Source organism: Notothenia coriiceps, unplaced genomic scaffold (genome assembly GCF_000735185.1).
Source record: "Notothenia coriiceps isolate Sejong01 unplaced genomic scaffold, NC01 NC01_scaffold00023269, whole genome shotgun sequence".
Classification (NCBI taxonomy): Eukaryota; Metazoa; Chordata; class Actinopteri; order Perciformes; family Nototheniidae; genus Notothenia; species Notothenia coriiceps.
Window position 1 is genome coordinate 90713 of NW_011355970.1, and position 17397 is coordinate 108109.

Here is a 17397-nt window from a genome sequence, read left to right on the forward strand (position 1 = left end):
TTAGTCATCCTCAATCAATTTCCCAAAGTGCCCAACCTGGTACATATCGACTCAGACTTTTGGTTAATCTAAGGAGTCCGTGTTTAATAATTCATAACGTGAAAAGCTAAATTTGGGTCTCCCAAATATTTCCGGACAAAATGGCTGAGGTAGAATAAAAGGGCGTCTGCCTGGATGTTGGGGACAGCTCATAATGTTTGGTGTGTGTGTGTGTGTGTGTGTGTGTGTGTGTGTGTGTGTGTGTGTGTGTGTGTGTGTGTGTGTGTGTGTGTGTGTGTGTGTGTGTGTGTGTTTAGCCATAGGAGCTTTTAACAAGTGTGTGTTAGCATTTTCAAATGTGATTCACTCGATGTGAGTGTTGTTAAGGACGTTTTTTGTATTCTGTGGCACGAGAGTTGCAAGTCTGTTTATGTGTGTGGACAAGTCCGTGTGGATAAATGTGTGTGTGTTTTTCTGTCCCGACCCTCAAGGGGCCGGTGCGGGGGGTAAGTGAGGGAGTTTGGTGCGTGGTGTGGGGGGGCAACACTGTCCTAATGATGCATTTTCTACACCATTGATTCAGTCGCTCTGCTCTCCAGTAAATCCTTCACATGCAACACATTAAAGCTGGCCCTTTTTCCTCCTTCGCCAATCGATTAGCTCAGTTTAGAGACGGCCACTCTGGGAAGCAGGGCTGGAGATGGGACTTGTTATCTTCAGGAACTCTCACACACACACACACACACACACACACACACACACACACACACACACACACACAAATAACATTTAAAAGCACTAATTGTTTTTCACACGTTGGTGATGTCCTAAAACATGTAAATCTGTCTATGGTTGTAGTACGAAAGTGGATTGAAAGTTGCATGCAAATGCTATTAAAACCTGTAATCTCTGGATTACACATGCATTTTAATACGAAGGTTGCCCACATCCAATTTAATTTGCTGTAGTTTGTTTTCTTTATAGCTTCCTAAAGGTATCTAGTGATGCGTGTAATTATTGAGTGTTTTTGTATTCCAACAATAGTTACCTGCACATTTATTCAGGGTCTTTTTTTGCAGTAAAGTTAAACTACAACCCTCGCAACCGCACATTTTTTTGCATGATGATTTAACAGTTTTGCAGAAAAGCCCCTGTTGTACTTGACACTCAGCATTCAACCCTTACTCGGTATTCACTCATGATTTACTATAATAACTTTTTAATTGACAATCTTTATATGCTCATCTCAGAGATGAATGATGTTACTGCTGCAGCCGCTATTTTTCTAAATTACTTTGTACTGCACTGTTAAATTTGGGAAAACTGGTGCAGATGTCCTGTAGTAGCCCCTTTGAGTTTCATCTATCATAACAGTTAATAACTTTCTGGTCTCTCTTTTCTTGCTCTCCAGTTCCATGTTCATGTTGCTGCATGTTTTTTACAGCTTCCTCTTGTTCCTCAGCCGAGAGAATTTAGGGATCTGCACATACTTGTCTATAGCTCAGACTGCCATTATACTCCATTATAAACAAATTCACCTCCTCTTTCATAATACTGCCCCTTAGTTCTGCCTCACTCTGCTGAAATAATATCATACTCAAGACAAGCATTCATTAGTCCTCGAAACATCCCCTGAATTTTTAAGGCCTTTTTTTTTACAGAATGACAAAAAAAACCTTGATGTGGTCTCTGAACAGTAATTGACGTTCCTTTCGTGTTTACTTCCCCGCCTGTTCACACAGGAACAGTAGCGTCCTTCTTGCTCATATTGTGGGCTTCAAAGTGCTTTTTTATTTCATCAGGGTTTACTGCCGCCAATTAAAGATTTTAAGATGATACAGGGGAGAAAGTCGTAGTGTTCCTCGAGACCTTCAGGCCGTGTGCCCTAAAATAGCCTCGATCCTCTGTCTCTTTTTTTCCATTGTGAGTAATGATCTTAGAGGGCAGCAAAGGTGAAGGGGATATGAGCGTCTGCTGCTCACTTTATTGGATTACTACCTTGCAGAACCTAAATTGCGAGGGCTTCTCAGGGTTGTTCTAATTTGATACCAAATTCAGTCTCCAGTTCTGATTCATCCAAAACATTTGAATGAGTAAAGGATTATACTGTAAGCACACCTTTTCCAAAGACGTGTTCAACATATGGGGTGCGTCTCACTTCTCTTATTTTTCATTTCCTCGCTCCTCGGGCTCGGTATCACCGGAAGTTGATTTGTCTGCGCCATCTTGGGTACCATCCCAGTGGCCTTATTTTTGCTGGACGATCGAGGATCGAGGAGTGATAATGGAGGAGCGATAATCGAGGAACTACCAGACCATTCTCTGGTGAAATCCTCAGACACGCCCCCTTACTGTGTATCGCTCACTGATTGGACGATGCAGCGCATGCACTGATCTGGCTGCTGTCAGACAATCAGCTGTGCGGCGTCATCACAAACGGACGTCGCTTCACGTGACGCTCCGGAGGAAACGACGTCCCATTGCTCTTAAAACTAATTTCCCTGCTTCTCGTGGTTTCCTTGCGTCTCTCCATGCTTCCCTGGTGGGAGGGACTAGTCGCAGGGAAACGACGCAAGTGAGGGACGCAAGCAATCCATTTAACCGAAGTGAGATGCAGCTATGGTTCATGATCTGTAGGAGTTATACAAACTCAGAAATCATAGTTGCAATGCCTTTTATTCCCAAAGTAGAATTTAAACTTTTTTCCATTTTACAGGGTTTGATTGTAAAAATCAAAGAGGTCAAATTGTGTGTTTCTGATACAACTGTACAAGGACAATGGTATCATTCTTGATTCAGCAGCTCTCATAATACGACACTTATTAGTTTTCATCGTTTGCACTCAGTGGTACTCGTTTTCGCCATATGACTCAAAGACTAAGGCTTTCTATGCTATTTCTCTGAGCACAATGAGTCAAGAATTTTCCTCTTTACTCTGACCCTTTTAAAGAGTGAATTGAAGAGTGTTATCTAAGCCTTAGCACTCATCCAGTCAGAACGCTCTTGTCTTAAGGTCAATCTTTTAAAAAGGAGAAAAAAAAACATTCTTCTGTTTATTGAGCAAAGGCTGTCCTTGGTCAAACCTTTCAGGCGGAGATAAGTGCTAACAGAACTGAGGTAGGGGGAGATGTGGAGATTTCTATTGACTGACTAAAATTGGACGGCTTCAAACAAAGTTTCATGCCAAAGTTTTTCGAGGCGGATTTCCAGGGCTATGCAGCGTGGATTTTCAGCCGTGCCGTGGATAAAGCTTTTAAATGCTATTGACTCTTTCTAGGCTCTCACCAAGATGTTCTGAAATATTTAAATGCTCACTGGGAGTTTGTGGCCAGGGATAAAAGGATGGAGTGAGAGGAGAGAAGTTTTTTATGTCAGCCTCTAAAAATCCCTGAATTAATAGGCACGAGATAATTAGAGAATAATGTGCAATAACATCGTCCCCGAGCTCTCAAGTCTTGGGTGGTTCAGGCACTGCATGCTGGTAAGAAGTAATTCATGTGTCCAGTAACGCTAAAAAGCGCTAATTCAGGAATACATTAGGAGTTTTACTTTTAATGCAATCTTAATTAGTTTCAAAGGAGAATTGTAAGATGGGAGCATCCGCCATCTGGGGCTAGACTCACCACTGAGGTCAGAGAGGTCATGGTCTCTGCTGTTTGGGGGAATTGGTGGTTTTTATTAACCTTACATTTTGTAATTACATATAAAATACAAACGATGGAACTAAATACCAATGCCACCAATATAAATATTAATGTGCCTATGAGCAATATTACCATATCAACAATAGATCACATTACTTCATATGCACAAGGAATAATTTATCACAAAGACTGAACCCCCATATCTATAGTTTTTTCATTACTACCATCACCAAACAGCTAGCAGCCAAAGTTAGCGAGTAGCTTGAGCATTTAAATGCTAATAACCTAAACATGTCCCTCAGTAGTTGGCAGAGATTAAAACATAACTTAATTGATTACTAAAGTTGCTCTGTATCTGCTGGATGTATAGTTTGCTTATACCTCCAATGGGATAATATGTCTGTGTTGTGTTTACAGCTTGCTTTGCCGCCCCCAAGTGACCAATACGTTTTTTTTTAATTAGCGGAAAAAACCTGGTTGCGTCATTTTATCCAAACGTTATTCTTTTCAACCTATGCTAAAATATCTGACATATTTCTTCATTGCAATATGGCAGTTATTCATGCAAGTAAAAACCTGGCATTTATTTTTATTTTCAGTGAAATCACAATGTTGGATTTTAAATATATTGCTCTCAAAAAGTTAACTTAAAAACCAAATATCTTTTCTGTAGATATGAAAATGTACTTTCCCAAAAGTCAAATTGTTGTAAAACTCATCAAAGACAGCTCATCATGTTTCCATAGTTACCAAGGTCAAAGCTCCATGTGGTCCAACACAGCTGTCGTTTAAATGAGGCCTGGTGACAGTTGGTGGAGATTTCACCACTGAAGCTGGTGTCTTTTCTTCTTTCCCCACCAGTAAGTATTCATAGTCACCATTCCCTTGCTGCTTTCTTTCATCTCTTCTCCTTTTCTTCTCCATATTCCTCTCTCTCTCTCTCTCTGTCTCTCACTCTCTTCCTGTTTCTCTCTCTCTGTGGGTGTGTGTCCCTTTAGGGTGTCTGCTGCGGTTGAGATAAGAAGCGAGTGTAGGACACAGGGGGATGGTGTTCACAGAGGCTAGGTGATCTTATCTCCTCTCCCTCCCTCCTGCCTCTCTTACCGAGCATCCCTCGCTCTTCTTATTTTTCCTCTCCGCTGTTTTCCTCCCCCGTCTTTCTTTTTGCTCCCTTGCCCTTCTTTCTCTCTTCCCCCATCTCTCTTCTCTCCTCCCGTCTCACACACACATTCTCTTAGATCCCCTCTGCGCTGCTGTTGATTTGAATTTGAAGTGATGGGAAACTAAATTGGCAGCATTGACAGCAGAAACAAACAGCTTATCTCTCTCTCCTGGGCCAATATGGGTCTTAGTCAGATACCAGAGCCGCTGCCAGCATCTGACTTGTGACAATGATGATAAATTTCCGCACCCGTTTGTTGACTGTCACTTTTCATGTGTGTATGTGAGTGTGTGTGATTGCCCCATATACACGTGTGTGTATACACGAAGAGGTGGAGGATAAATAAATAGAAGTACAACACTCAAGCAGAACTTTGAGATACTTTACTTTTTACTTTTTGTTTTTAGTTGTACTACCTTTTATTTCAACTATACTTTGACGTATTTGCAAACTATAGTTTCTCGGAGTATGGATTGTGATGCATTGCTATATATTGCCATGGGATCCATAGTAAGATGGTTTATTTAAAACAAAAATGAAACTGGGTAAAATAAATATGTGTAAAGTTAGTAGAAAACGTAATCCAGGAGAAAATAGAGAGATGTGTAACAAATCATTTGTACTGTGACTTGCTTCTCGGGGCCTATGCCAAAAAGACCAACCAATCGTTTTTATTTGTTGCATTTCAAAGGCAGTTCATAACCTGTAGTTTTTCCTCGTCTCTTGATAGGCGGATCGCAAACCAACTTTAAAGGCACAATGCCACCTACTGTATTGGGATGTAGATGCTGTGCTTTTCAAGTCAGTTCAAACAATTAGGCTTTGTATTGCCAATATATGTATCGGTAAAGATTTCAACATGGCGATAATAGATTATAATATAATTGTCCCATCAATATTGTGCTACGTCAGAATCCCTGGATTGACCTTTCCCACAGGAAATAAAGAGTTAGAATAATCTCAATATAAACTACTTTAACATTAAATGCTGGTAGTGCATTAGGAGTAATCAAATATATTATAACATTGACAGAAATGGTTTTACATAGTGACATTGTATTGCCAGATCTGAATACTTCCTATAATACTGAATACTGGATACTATGGGTGCCCGCGCTCCAAACATGCGAGATTGTGAGGCGTGTGAATCAGAGGCATGCGCTTGTTTCCAGTGGGACCGCGCCGACATGTAGCGTTAACACGACAGGCCCGGAGAGGACGAGGAGGAAGCCAAGCTGTCAGCGGCCAGCTCCCACTCCGCCTAATGAGAGAGAGGCCCGTTAATTAAAAACACCAACAGGCGGAGCTCCCCAGTGTCCCGGCATCAGGACGACCCGGGGTTAAAGACGCGTAGCCGAGAGGATGGGAGCCATGCTGCGTCTACATACACTGTGTGGTGCTGCCCTCAACAATAAATAGCCCCCAGTATGCAAAAAGAACAAAGCGACACACAACGAGCTATAAGAGGAAGGGGCTTTCTTTAAACTGCACTGCGTTTGTGTTTCTTTGGGGGGGGGAGGGTTTCTGTGATAATCATCTGCTCAGCCCTTGATGTTCTCAGACAAACTGTGATTCGTTTGTTGTATGGCAGCAGGGAACAGTTTGTCAACGTCTGCATGATGACTTCTGTGATCCACCAAATGGAAAATGAAAAAAAGTTGACCCAAAAGCCATTGCGTCAATATGTTTTATGTTCAGCTGTAATATTTATGTCGACCTCGTTGTTCACTTAAAGCACCCTTCAAATGCTCCGTATGTCTGCATATAAAATCACAGTGGAGTATTTTTTTTCTTTCACTAAATTTAACTTAGGCTAATTCAATTTAAATGATTTTTTTGAACAGCTGCATGCACAGCGAATATTTGCCTCAAATTGAATTGTGTCACTGCAGCCTATTGTGCAATTGTCTTCGTAAGTGTTTTATTAAACTGTCAAACACATTAATCATTAGCCTTGATCTGCAGATTGACAGTTTGTCAGCTCTCCGACAGTGGCGCGCGCCTCGCTGTCAACAGGGGGTGGCGAGGGAACAGCTTACACGTTCCCCACGGTTTCTTCTTCTTCATCCTTGCCTCCTGCGTCTCCATCTTCCTTCCACCCCCACATGTCAGCCCAGGTGCTAACAGAACCGAGGATTGTGGGTAGTTTTGGAAAATATGGAGCAGAGAGATGGAGAAATGAAGGGTAGAGGGGGGTGAGAGAGAGAAGCTGTCAGGGAAATGTCTATCCCTGTCACAGCAGCCAGAAGAGTGCGATGGACAAATGGATAACTGCTATTTCAGACTGCCAGGGAAGAAGTTCACTTTGATTTGATGTGTTTTGTGGGCAGAATGGCGCTCATGCAACAGAATCGTCCCATCTCCGAAGACGCACATTTTTTTTGTCTCACTTTAATGTCTTTTTAGTTTTTTTGTTGAATGGGCATGGATTGTGTTTCTGTACAGAGGATGGTTCTGGACACACACAAACTCAAGCGAATTCCCAGTGCGGCCATGTAGACAGAGTTTCAGTGCAATGGCTGCAGGCGTGTGTGTGTGACTGTGTGTGTGTGTGTGTGTGTGTGTGTGTGTGTGTGTGTGTGTGTGTGTGTGTGTGTGTGTGTGTTGTTTTTGGCTATTCTCTGATGATTGGTGCAGCCCCCTCCCCTGTCTACCTCTCCTTCTCTGTCCCCACTTCACATAACATAATCATCTCTCTCTTGCTGTATTTCAGGCTGTGCCTTCCTCACCTACTGTGCCAGAGAGTCGGCCCTGAAAGCCCAGAATGCATTGCACGAGCAGAAGACCCTGCCTGGGGTAAGTCACACACACAAAGAACGCCATGTCGACCCAGAAGCAACATTTTTTGTTAAACTAAACACATCTTAAATTCCCTCCCGCACACCCAAACACAGATGCTCATTTTTAACATATAATGCCGTATACTCATTTGGAATCAAAGGGGACTGACTGTCTTCGCCATGCTTGTCATGTTCTGTTTATCACTGGCTGTGCACCAGACATGAGCACAGCCCTCCTTTCTCTTAAATATCTGTCCTCTCCCTCAGCCGCTACCCCCCACCCCCCTTCCTTTCCCTGCCTCCCGCTCTCTTCACTTTGACAGTCACACACACAAACCCATAGGGAGAAACCACACACAGCATCGCATCATAGGCATACTATTTATAGTCCTTCCTCCAGTTTGTATAAATGAGTGTGTGCCTCTCCGTGTGTGCGTGCGCATGCATCCGCGTGTGTGGGAGATGGATGGAGATGGATGAAAAGCGGTTGAGCGGGTGGATGTAGGCTATTTTGTGCATTTATGTGCACGCTCGGCAACATGAGTGTGAATCATGGATGTAGCCTACATCACGACAGCATATCTTCACAACAGATGTTCACATGCTGTGGATGTTACCACTCACATGTACAATGCAGCGGGAACCAACGCATGTGTCGTTTTGCTGCCCAAATCATATCACTGTGTGCTAGTATGAGGGATGTTTGCCATTGTTGTAAAATAATAGATATCTAATTGTTTATGTGTGTGTGTGAGTCTCTGTATGTGTGGATGAGGGATTATATGCATTGCGAGCATTTTCTTTCATACAAACATGATCTAATTATTACATATTTGTGAGCGTGTCCATGCGTGTGTCTAATACATTTCATTTAGTATATGCATGCACTTGAATGCATTTGCATCCACATTCCTGTGTGTGTGCACGCTCCTCGGCGTGCACGCCCACCTGCGCATGTGTGCGTATGTGTGCGTCTTAGGAAGTTTTGATGCGTCTCTGTCAGGCCTGGCTCGGTTTGCTCTGTTCGTTTTTAATGACGCCTCCAGGGAAGCTGACAGTCGCCGTGTTGAGCGCACAGCCTTTGATGTGAGTGATTATGACATCACAGACGTGCAGCCGAGAAGAGCGGAGGAGTGGGGATCCGTGCTCTCAGTTTTTTCGTTCACTTCCCAGTGGCATATTATTCAGAAAGAAAGAGGGAGGGAGAGACAGAGGCACGCGGAGTGAGAGGAGGAGAGATTAAATATTTGGCCAAAACCAGAATGCGATTTTGTGTTCACTCAGAATGTGCTGCCGATTGATGTTTTTGCCTTTGTTGCTATTGTTTGACACAGACATAGAGATATGGGCAGAAAAAACATCTTCTTTTAAGCATTCAGTCTTTACATCTTTAAGGCAAAGAGACTGCTTTTGCTTCACACACTACATAGAAATGCATCAACAACGTTCAATCAGTCACTTGCGATCAACATTGCTTTAGAAGGAAATGCTAATTGACTTTGCCTTTGCCAGGGAAGGACAGTCTCAGGTTTGCATTTGATCGATGCTGAGCGTTAAGTAAACAAAGGTAATGCCACAGGACAGACCTAGATGCTCAACAAACCCTGAAGCAGAGTGTTCAGAGGCAGACCAGGAGACTGTCTTTTGTTGCTGGTGGAAGTAAAGCCAGCAAAACAGAATAGATGAGTTCATTAGAAACAGAGCGAGGACTTGGCCCTGGGAAAGGCAATGGAACGTTTTATACTGAAACACACTACCTTCTCTCCCTCCTTCCATCCTCTATCAACCCCCCACTCACAGGCCAACACAACCAAACCCAAATGAAATCCCCTTTTTCCCTGAAAGCCTCTTTCCCCTTCACTTCTAGTCCTGACGTGCCCCTTCAGTTCTAGTCCTGACGTGCTTTTTATCGTTGAAGTTGCTCCCCAACCCTTACATTTAAAAAGTTTTCTGCCCTTTTTCTTCTTTCGCTGCCAGGTGAGCCGCCGAGAGAAGAGGGGATTTGGCTTCCTAGAGGAAATGCCCTGTAAGCATGGCTGTAGGCTGTTGGTGTAGCTCAGACAAAGTACTAAGAGCTGGTGTGTGTGCGTGTTTAGTTATGTGTGTGTGTGTGTGTGTGTGTGTGTGTGTGTGTGTGTGTGTGTGTGTGTGTGTGTGAGCAGGTGCAGCGTCTGGAGAGACTTTGGGTAAACAAGCGACAAGCAAAAAATATTGACGTTAAACTGACACTGACATTGAACTATTTGTGAAAGCTGAATAATTGTTTTCACAGCCCTCATTCCATTATAGAGCAAACTACAGGTACACAGGATTATGCTGATGGAGAAGAAGTTTCCGCTAACGTAATTAAATCAACTCCACTGACACAGAAAACATTGCATTGTTTGAGGACATTGGGGAGGTACGATTAAATTATAAAAAAACACAGCTAATTTCCTAGAACCATGGATTGATTGTTGTAAAAGACCACCCGAGCACAAGTCAAGAAGCCCAGGGGAGCAGGGAGCCACAAAGCCAGTGCATATATATATATATATCATATACTATCCAAAAGTAAAAAAATAGTTCAGCAAAAAAGGTATGGATGTCCCAAACACAACACTTTTGCCCCGATCCCAATCAGAGTCTTTTAATGGTGAATATCTGCATATCAGATTTTTTTTATTATATTTGTGTTTATTTCTCCAGCATATTAAAGCTTCACATATTTTTTTAGAAATTGTGAGCCTTCATGGAAATGATAAAAAATTAAATGAATTCTACCTCGGGTTTACTTTGATGTCACTGTAATATTTAAAATATCAAGTAAAACCTTTTTATAACTCCAGCATGAAAAACATGGAGCTACAGTGTCAACCAAATGCAGTATCTTAGAGTTATTTTAAACCTATGACGCCATACAATATAAATCATTTATCTATTCCTTGAAATACACACAATTGTGAAAAACAAGCCACTATAGAGACAGTTCTGACCTGTTTAAAGTTTAGTTGTAGTTGAACTACCCAGCTATTGAGCAAATAAATGGAGAAGAGTTTTTTTGTTGGAGAGAGTGGCTTGGGTCAGGCCTAAAATGGGGCGCGTCCCAAACGCCCGGCTCTGGCTGACATATTCGTGATCCCGCGCTCCAGTTTCAGACTCGTACTAGAGCAAGAGGCATTCAAAAAGCCGTTATTGATTCTGGCAAAAGTCCTCTCGAGTGGGAGAGTGTGTGTGTGTGATTGTGTGCGTATGTGTGGGGCACAGGGTGGAGTTGCAGAGCTCCAGCTAGTGCAATGTGTGTAGAAACCACATGATACAAATACCCACCGCCAAACCCCCCCTCACACATAAATACTCTCACACGCATGAAAAGAAAAAAGAAAAGGAAAACAGATCTGGCATCCACTCAAACACACTGGGAGATTTACAGTGCCTCAGCATATGCCCCCACACGGTGCAAAAAAAGAGCATGCCCTCCTGGTTTATAGCAACGTGTTCAAACTTAAAATAATGCATAGAAGTACACACAAGCATCCACAGGTACAAAACACACCACTGATACTCACAACACATGCACCCACACTCCAAACCCCTCTCTTGTAACAGCGATACAACACTCCTCGTAAACACATCCATTCAACAACATGATACTCTGATACTCACTGAAAGAAAGGGAGAGAGAGGGGAGAGAAATGGGGAGAAAGGAGAGGGAACAGGAGAGGGAGAGAGAAATACGGCGTCGATTGACTCGCACTGTAATAGTGAGCCAGATGAGAAAATATAGAACACTGTGAATCAATGCGTCATTTCAAGAGCGCTTCCACACACACACACACACACACACACACACACACACACACACACACACACACACACACACACACACACACACACACACACACACACACACATCTATAATGGAGCACATATACACACAGATTTTTCAGCCCGGGGGCAAACAAACAACAGAAAAGACGGAAAGCAAATGAATAGCAGGAGGGAGAGAAGAGGAAGGGGTTGATGAAGGCCGGGTGGAGAGAGTGGGTGGATGGAGGGAGTGGGAGGAGAGGTATAGACGAGGTGCCTCCATACCGACTGATTTGTGTCTGTTTCTTTTTCACCCCCCCCCCCCTCCTCCATCTTTCAGTTGAGATAATGCCAGGCCAAGAAATCTATGGCATTGATTGGCTGCTGCGACCCAGTTTCATGGCAGCTTTTTCTCTATAAGTCGCCCTCACTTGGTCAATAACTGCCAGGCTCCACAGGTGAAGTGGGTGAAGGGGTGTTTGGGAAAGGGCGGGGTCGGTGGTCCTCCGTGATGATTAGTTCCCCCAAAGCATGCACGAGTACAGTAGCTCACGCCTTCTTGTAGATTTAGATTAGTGGTGCAGTGGGCAGGAGGAATAGCTGCACGTCCACATGAATAATGCTGCGGGCCTGGATCTAAAACACCGCCTCCTTCTCCCCAAGCCATCACCTCATCAACTATAGTAATCACCCTTATCCGAAAGAAAACCGGTCACCACATAATGCGCACCAATTATTGGATCTGCTGTCATTGACAGAATCATCCAGTAATGCACAAGCAAATGTTAGCTCAAAACGACGCACAGCATCAATATGGATATTTGCTTCACAAAATAATAGATTTCTGTAAACTCATAGACCTAATGAGCAACATATTCCAGTCTAACTATCAATGCAGAGAAAAAGCAGCAGGCACTGGCAGTAGTGAGTGTAACAAAAGGCTAAACAGTATCCAGTGCCCGCCCAAAGCAAAGCTTTTAAGTGAGGCAGTGTGCAGCCTGAATCTGGCGGGTCATGAGCCTGCAATAAAAATTCAAATGAGTCTCTCCAACAGACAGTACAAAGGCAAAAAGACTTCCTGAAAGTATTGTTTGTCATAAAGTCAGAGTTAAACACAGATTCTACTTTTTCTCGGTAAACAAATCAAAGGTAATTAAATGTTCTGACAGCCCACTGAGAGTCCCTATAGGTTTTATTAGATCACATGCACTATATGGTCTTGCCTACAAGTTTTACTTTTGATTGAGACTGATCTTTGTGGTTTGGGTTAGGCCCCTTAGATTCATTTAATTCTACAACAATGGGATCCCAACTTTGTTAATTGCTAATATCATCATGGAAAAACTTGACTGGGATGAACAGAGCCCTAACCTCATCTTAACACCTTTGCCAATGTCAAACTTCAAGGGCCACTTTCACTAATGCCATTCAGGCAGAACAAAATCTTATTACATGTTATTTGTTAGACGCTTTAATCCAAAGCAATTTACATACTCAATGCTGTGGACAATCCCCACAGGAGCAATTTGGGGTGAAGTGTCTTGCCCAGGGACACAACGACATGCTGAAAGCAGTGGGGTTTGAACTTGTGACCCTCTGATCCCAACACCGAGGCTCTATCTGATGCGCCACACGCCTCCCCAAAAACAGTCCAGAATAATGAAGGCAATGCAGCTGATTAAGGCCCATTGAATTGTGTTGGTTGATTGAATAATTGACACCCATCCTGCATGTATGCGTGGTCTGTCACTATAATCCCTAGGAAGTGCACGGTCGAACAGTATCTGAAACCCAACAGCACAGATCCCAACATTCAAAAAGTACCTATTTTAAAGGTCCCATTTTTATAAGAGAAATGCTCAAATTAGAAGTCAAACCATCATATTTGGGATGTGTTCAGGCACATACTTTGGGCCATATAGTGCAGTTTTGGTAAAAACCCCTTAAAGGGTGAAGCGTGAATGGTGCCATAATTGTAACAAAGATCATTACAACACCATCTTTTGTCATATAAAGTCTGAATGCTGCTATTATCATTGGGCTCTGGGCCTGATGTTACAACCTCCCATTGCCAAGTGGAGTTTGAGCAGATTGTACAAACGAGAGAAATCATCTGTCCGGAGGCAGCACTTCACTTTAGTCCAATAATCCCACTAATTTCTGAAGTGGTGCATGCTACCCGCTGGGCCAAAGGACCGATGATCCATATGTGAAATGACGCACCTTTTTATACAATCGAGGCAAATCGAAGTGCACGCAATGTCAGCAGTAGCAGTAACCCAGTTTTTAATCTTACCATTTTATCATTTTAAAGTAGAGTTAGGGGTTTTGGACAGCACTCCCCTGTGTAACTAACAAAACATGAGAGCAAAATGTCCCATTATCACTCTCCATTGGGACATGTGTCAAGTCAAGTCTTGTATTACAGCTTATTATCATTTTAAATAGCAAATACTCTCCCCTTTTAAATACATTTATTACAAATTGCTACTGACAGAAATATGGAGATCTCAGCCAGCAGTCTTTAAAAAGTGTGATGTGCTTTCTGTAGGAATGGATTGAGCAGTCTGAGCAATTCAAAACACCTCTGGTAAGTGCCATTATTGGGTGATCCAAATGATTTTGTACTCGCTCTAAAAGCATGTCCCCATTTCAAATATTTCTGAGGTGCCATAGCTCTTTTCAGCATCTCAATCTATCGCTGGCTCAGGCTATTGTCACAGTCTGAAATCAACTTGTCCTTTCCTTGAGTTTGTATTGATCCAAAAAAAAAAAGCAAAGCCTTACAGCGCACCAGTGAGTCTTCATCCTCTCCAGCCCGCTCCACTGAGCATTTACAAGTGTTAATGTCACCACTGGCACTTTAGAACTCCTCCATGTACTCACCAGAATGGAAAGTGGCATAAAGAAAGTAATTTCCGGACACAGATGATTCACTTTAAGGTAAAAAATAAAGTAAGAAAGTTTCACTCAAACTTCTATGTGATGCCCACACCATTTTTTCAATGCATGATTGCGATTATTCTAAAAAGCTGCACGTCAATATTGATATAAACCTGGCAGTGGCTAAGGCTGTCACAAGAGAGAGAGCCGGAGGATGGGCTGCTGCAGCTGGATTTATTCCTCAGAAAAAAAACGTTAATAGCATTTTAACCAGTGCGCTTCAGCCCTGGCCGTGCGTATATTACATAGATGTAAGTATCTCCATAAGCTGGTTGTGATAGTCGATCTGCCATTGTCAAAGTTTGAGCTCCTTCTGCTATATTGAGTCCGCTTGAATCCAGCTGCTTTGAAATATCCTGCCAGTTCAGAGATTTATTCCTGAATAGTTGTCTGTCATCACACTGCTGTATCTCCTTGTCTTTTCATGCTCCTTAGCCCCACCCCCTCCCCCCCCACAACGTACATTACAGTATGTCTTTCCACAACACTAAGTGCAATGAAGTATTTACTGTAGCCTCTTCAGTTAATTTACCTTGCACATTAAATGTCGAGGAACAGGGAACAGATAAGTCTTAACAATAAAGAGCAATAAATCTGTCACACTTACAACATAATGTATCTATTAGAGTGGTGTTTTATAGATCATCAGAGAATGTTATGGTCAATACTGCATACCTTCTCTTCTGTCTTCTGTCATCCTTTACGCGGCCTGACTACTTGGCTTTACTCCCTCAGTTGTCAGTGCGGGAAAAGGCTGAATCACATTCCTCATTCAGTGGATTCAATTTTTCCTCGGGCTTTACAGGACTCTGGCAGCTTTTATCGTGCAGCATGAAGCCCGCCATACTCTCATCTCTCTGTATTAGTCTTAAGGTCCTTCTGTTAGCTTCACTCGACCAACTGCTGGTGTGAAATTAAAGTTCAGTGAGAATATTTGGCTTTAAGCCTTTTGGTTTAATTAGAAGTCTCTTCAAGATACTTTATTGAATCAATGAACATTAGGTATCCCTTTCGTTTCAACATGGCTTATATAGAATTTCCGAATAAAGAAGTTCTCAGGTTACAAACTCAGTGTACCTTTGCTTTCTAGAATTTAATAGTGTTGTATATGAAGAGCTACTTTGGTGTAGGGCTAGATAACAAATGAATTATTTCGCAATGACTGCAGAACGGGAAAAATCACAAGCCCAGTTTGAACACGGGCCTTTATAATGAGAACAACTAAAAGAAAAAGTATTGTGTCAGTTCGAAGCTAAATGCAATTATCATGCAGTGCTTGTTGTGATGTTTTCTCTGTCTGCTTTCATCACCATCCTTGCAGAAAATATTCAAGGACGGTAAAAGTGATTACAGAAAAGCTAACAGTGATTTCATTGATTTGTTGCTTATTATTGACAGTACTGAAACAGTTTTTAAACTAAAACCTACTGGTGAGCGATGCTGCAATATTAATATTGTTTTTCGTCTCAATAAAAGTTATTGTAGAGCGGAAAATAACCCCAACACTTTCACAAAAAGATGTAGCTTCTCTGTGAATACCATTCTCTCGCTCAATGGTAATGCTCCACAAGAAACCAAAACCCCTTTTACTCTGTGACCTTCCCCACCTCACCTTCACTGTTGGAATATTTAATAAAGCAGTTTCAATTTCTTCGTTTGGCCATTTCATCCGATAAGTTCGAAAGAGTGGGAAGTGGCTCTCAGAAATCTTGTTCCATACCGCGCTGTAGCAGCTGGCGAGCCGGTAGCCGGCAGATGTGATAATGACACAACGCACCAGCTGAGGCCGGATAGCGGGCCACGACTCAGGCAGCTTTTAATAATTGATGGCAGCCAAAGCCCCGGATTGGCCAGTAATTGCATTACAGGTCACTTCTCAATAGCAATTTGTGAAAGTTGTGGTGATGTGTGCCGGGTGGCGATCAATAGGCACTGTCCAGAGATGCACTCCTTGCCTCCCTCTCTGTCTCTCTTTCTCTTTTCCTGTTCCTATGAAGGAAATATCTAGTTTTCTTTCAGTGTTCTGGGCAGAAACAACTGTCCACTGTACTGTAGAGAGACTATTACTCGACAGATCAAAACACCAGCTTAGTCAGCCTTAGTCACTGTGAGAATCTGATATTCCCATAAACCTCTACAATACCAAAGCTATCTTTTTCATTAAAAGTGTCCTACATCATATCCTAGTAGCTGTAGGAGCAGTTCATCCAAAGGTCTACTCCACTATTTAGCAACACACCGTTATTACATCGTCAGACCCACATTTTAAATAAAAATGCAAGCTTTGCTCTTTCTTATCTAAACCTGACACATTTTAATCTTAAATCTGTGTCACTGAGTTCAACTCTGGTGAACCTCGTTAAGCAAGGTCGCAGCGTCAACCAAAAGCAAAGACTTTTGTGTAACTGACCCAGGTGCGAATCAAATATACGATTTTGTTACTGCGTTGCCTATTTCTCGCCTCAGTTTAGAGTTTGTGACCCAAGATTCAGGCATTTGCGTAGGCACCATTTTTGTTTGGAGTTGGATTTAAGCTCTGGGACAAAAATAAGAAATCCCCAGTCTTACAAACACATTAGCCTGACACAAACTCAGGATATTTCGTCCCTTCCTTATCCCATCTCTTGTTTCTCTCACAACTTTGCATAAGGGGAACACTAAACAACTGTAGTGCTCCTTTAAAATAACAACATATAAAATACATGTCTGAGTCATATATAAGTGAAAGACAGCCTCTGGTTAAAGGTTAAAGATTTTACGAGAGCTCAAATTCAGCCTCGTCACGATGCACAGAGTACTTTACTTCCCAGTACAGACTCTGAGCTCTCTGCCCCCTCTGGCTCCCCGGCTGCACTCATTCTCATCGAAGTTATTTACTGTTCCAGCCACAGACTCCCCCTGACACACACAAAAAAAAACACACACACACAGTCTACGTGCCTTCTCTTTCTCTTTTCTTGCTCCCATCGTTGATTTCTCACCCGCTATGACATGTAAACTATCACTGTGTCCTCTCGCTACATCTGGTGTTCATTCTTTCTCCCTCTCTGTGTGGCAGTCTTTCTTTCTGTCTCCCTCTCCCTCATCCTTTAACCCCCCC

At 42.5% G+C, this 17397-nt stretch overlaps 1 protein-coding gene across 1 annotated transcript in view; it reads left to right on the top strand.

Moving 5' to 3' along the window:
* The window catches only part of LOC104954332 (CUGBP Elav-like family member 4), a 57883-nt gene that overhangs the window by 13502 nt on the left and 26984 nt on the right, over positions 1–17397 (top strand). Inside the window, exon 2 of the mRNA XM_010781426.1 lies at positions 7499–7581. Within this exon, the coding sequence (XP_010779728.1) occupies positions 7499–7581 (83 nt within the window). The remainder of the gene's footprint in view (positions 1–7498; positions 7582–17397) is intronic.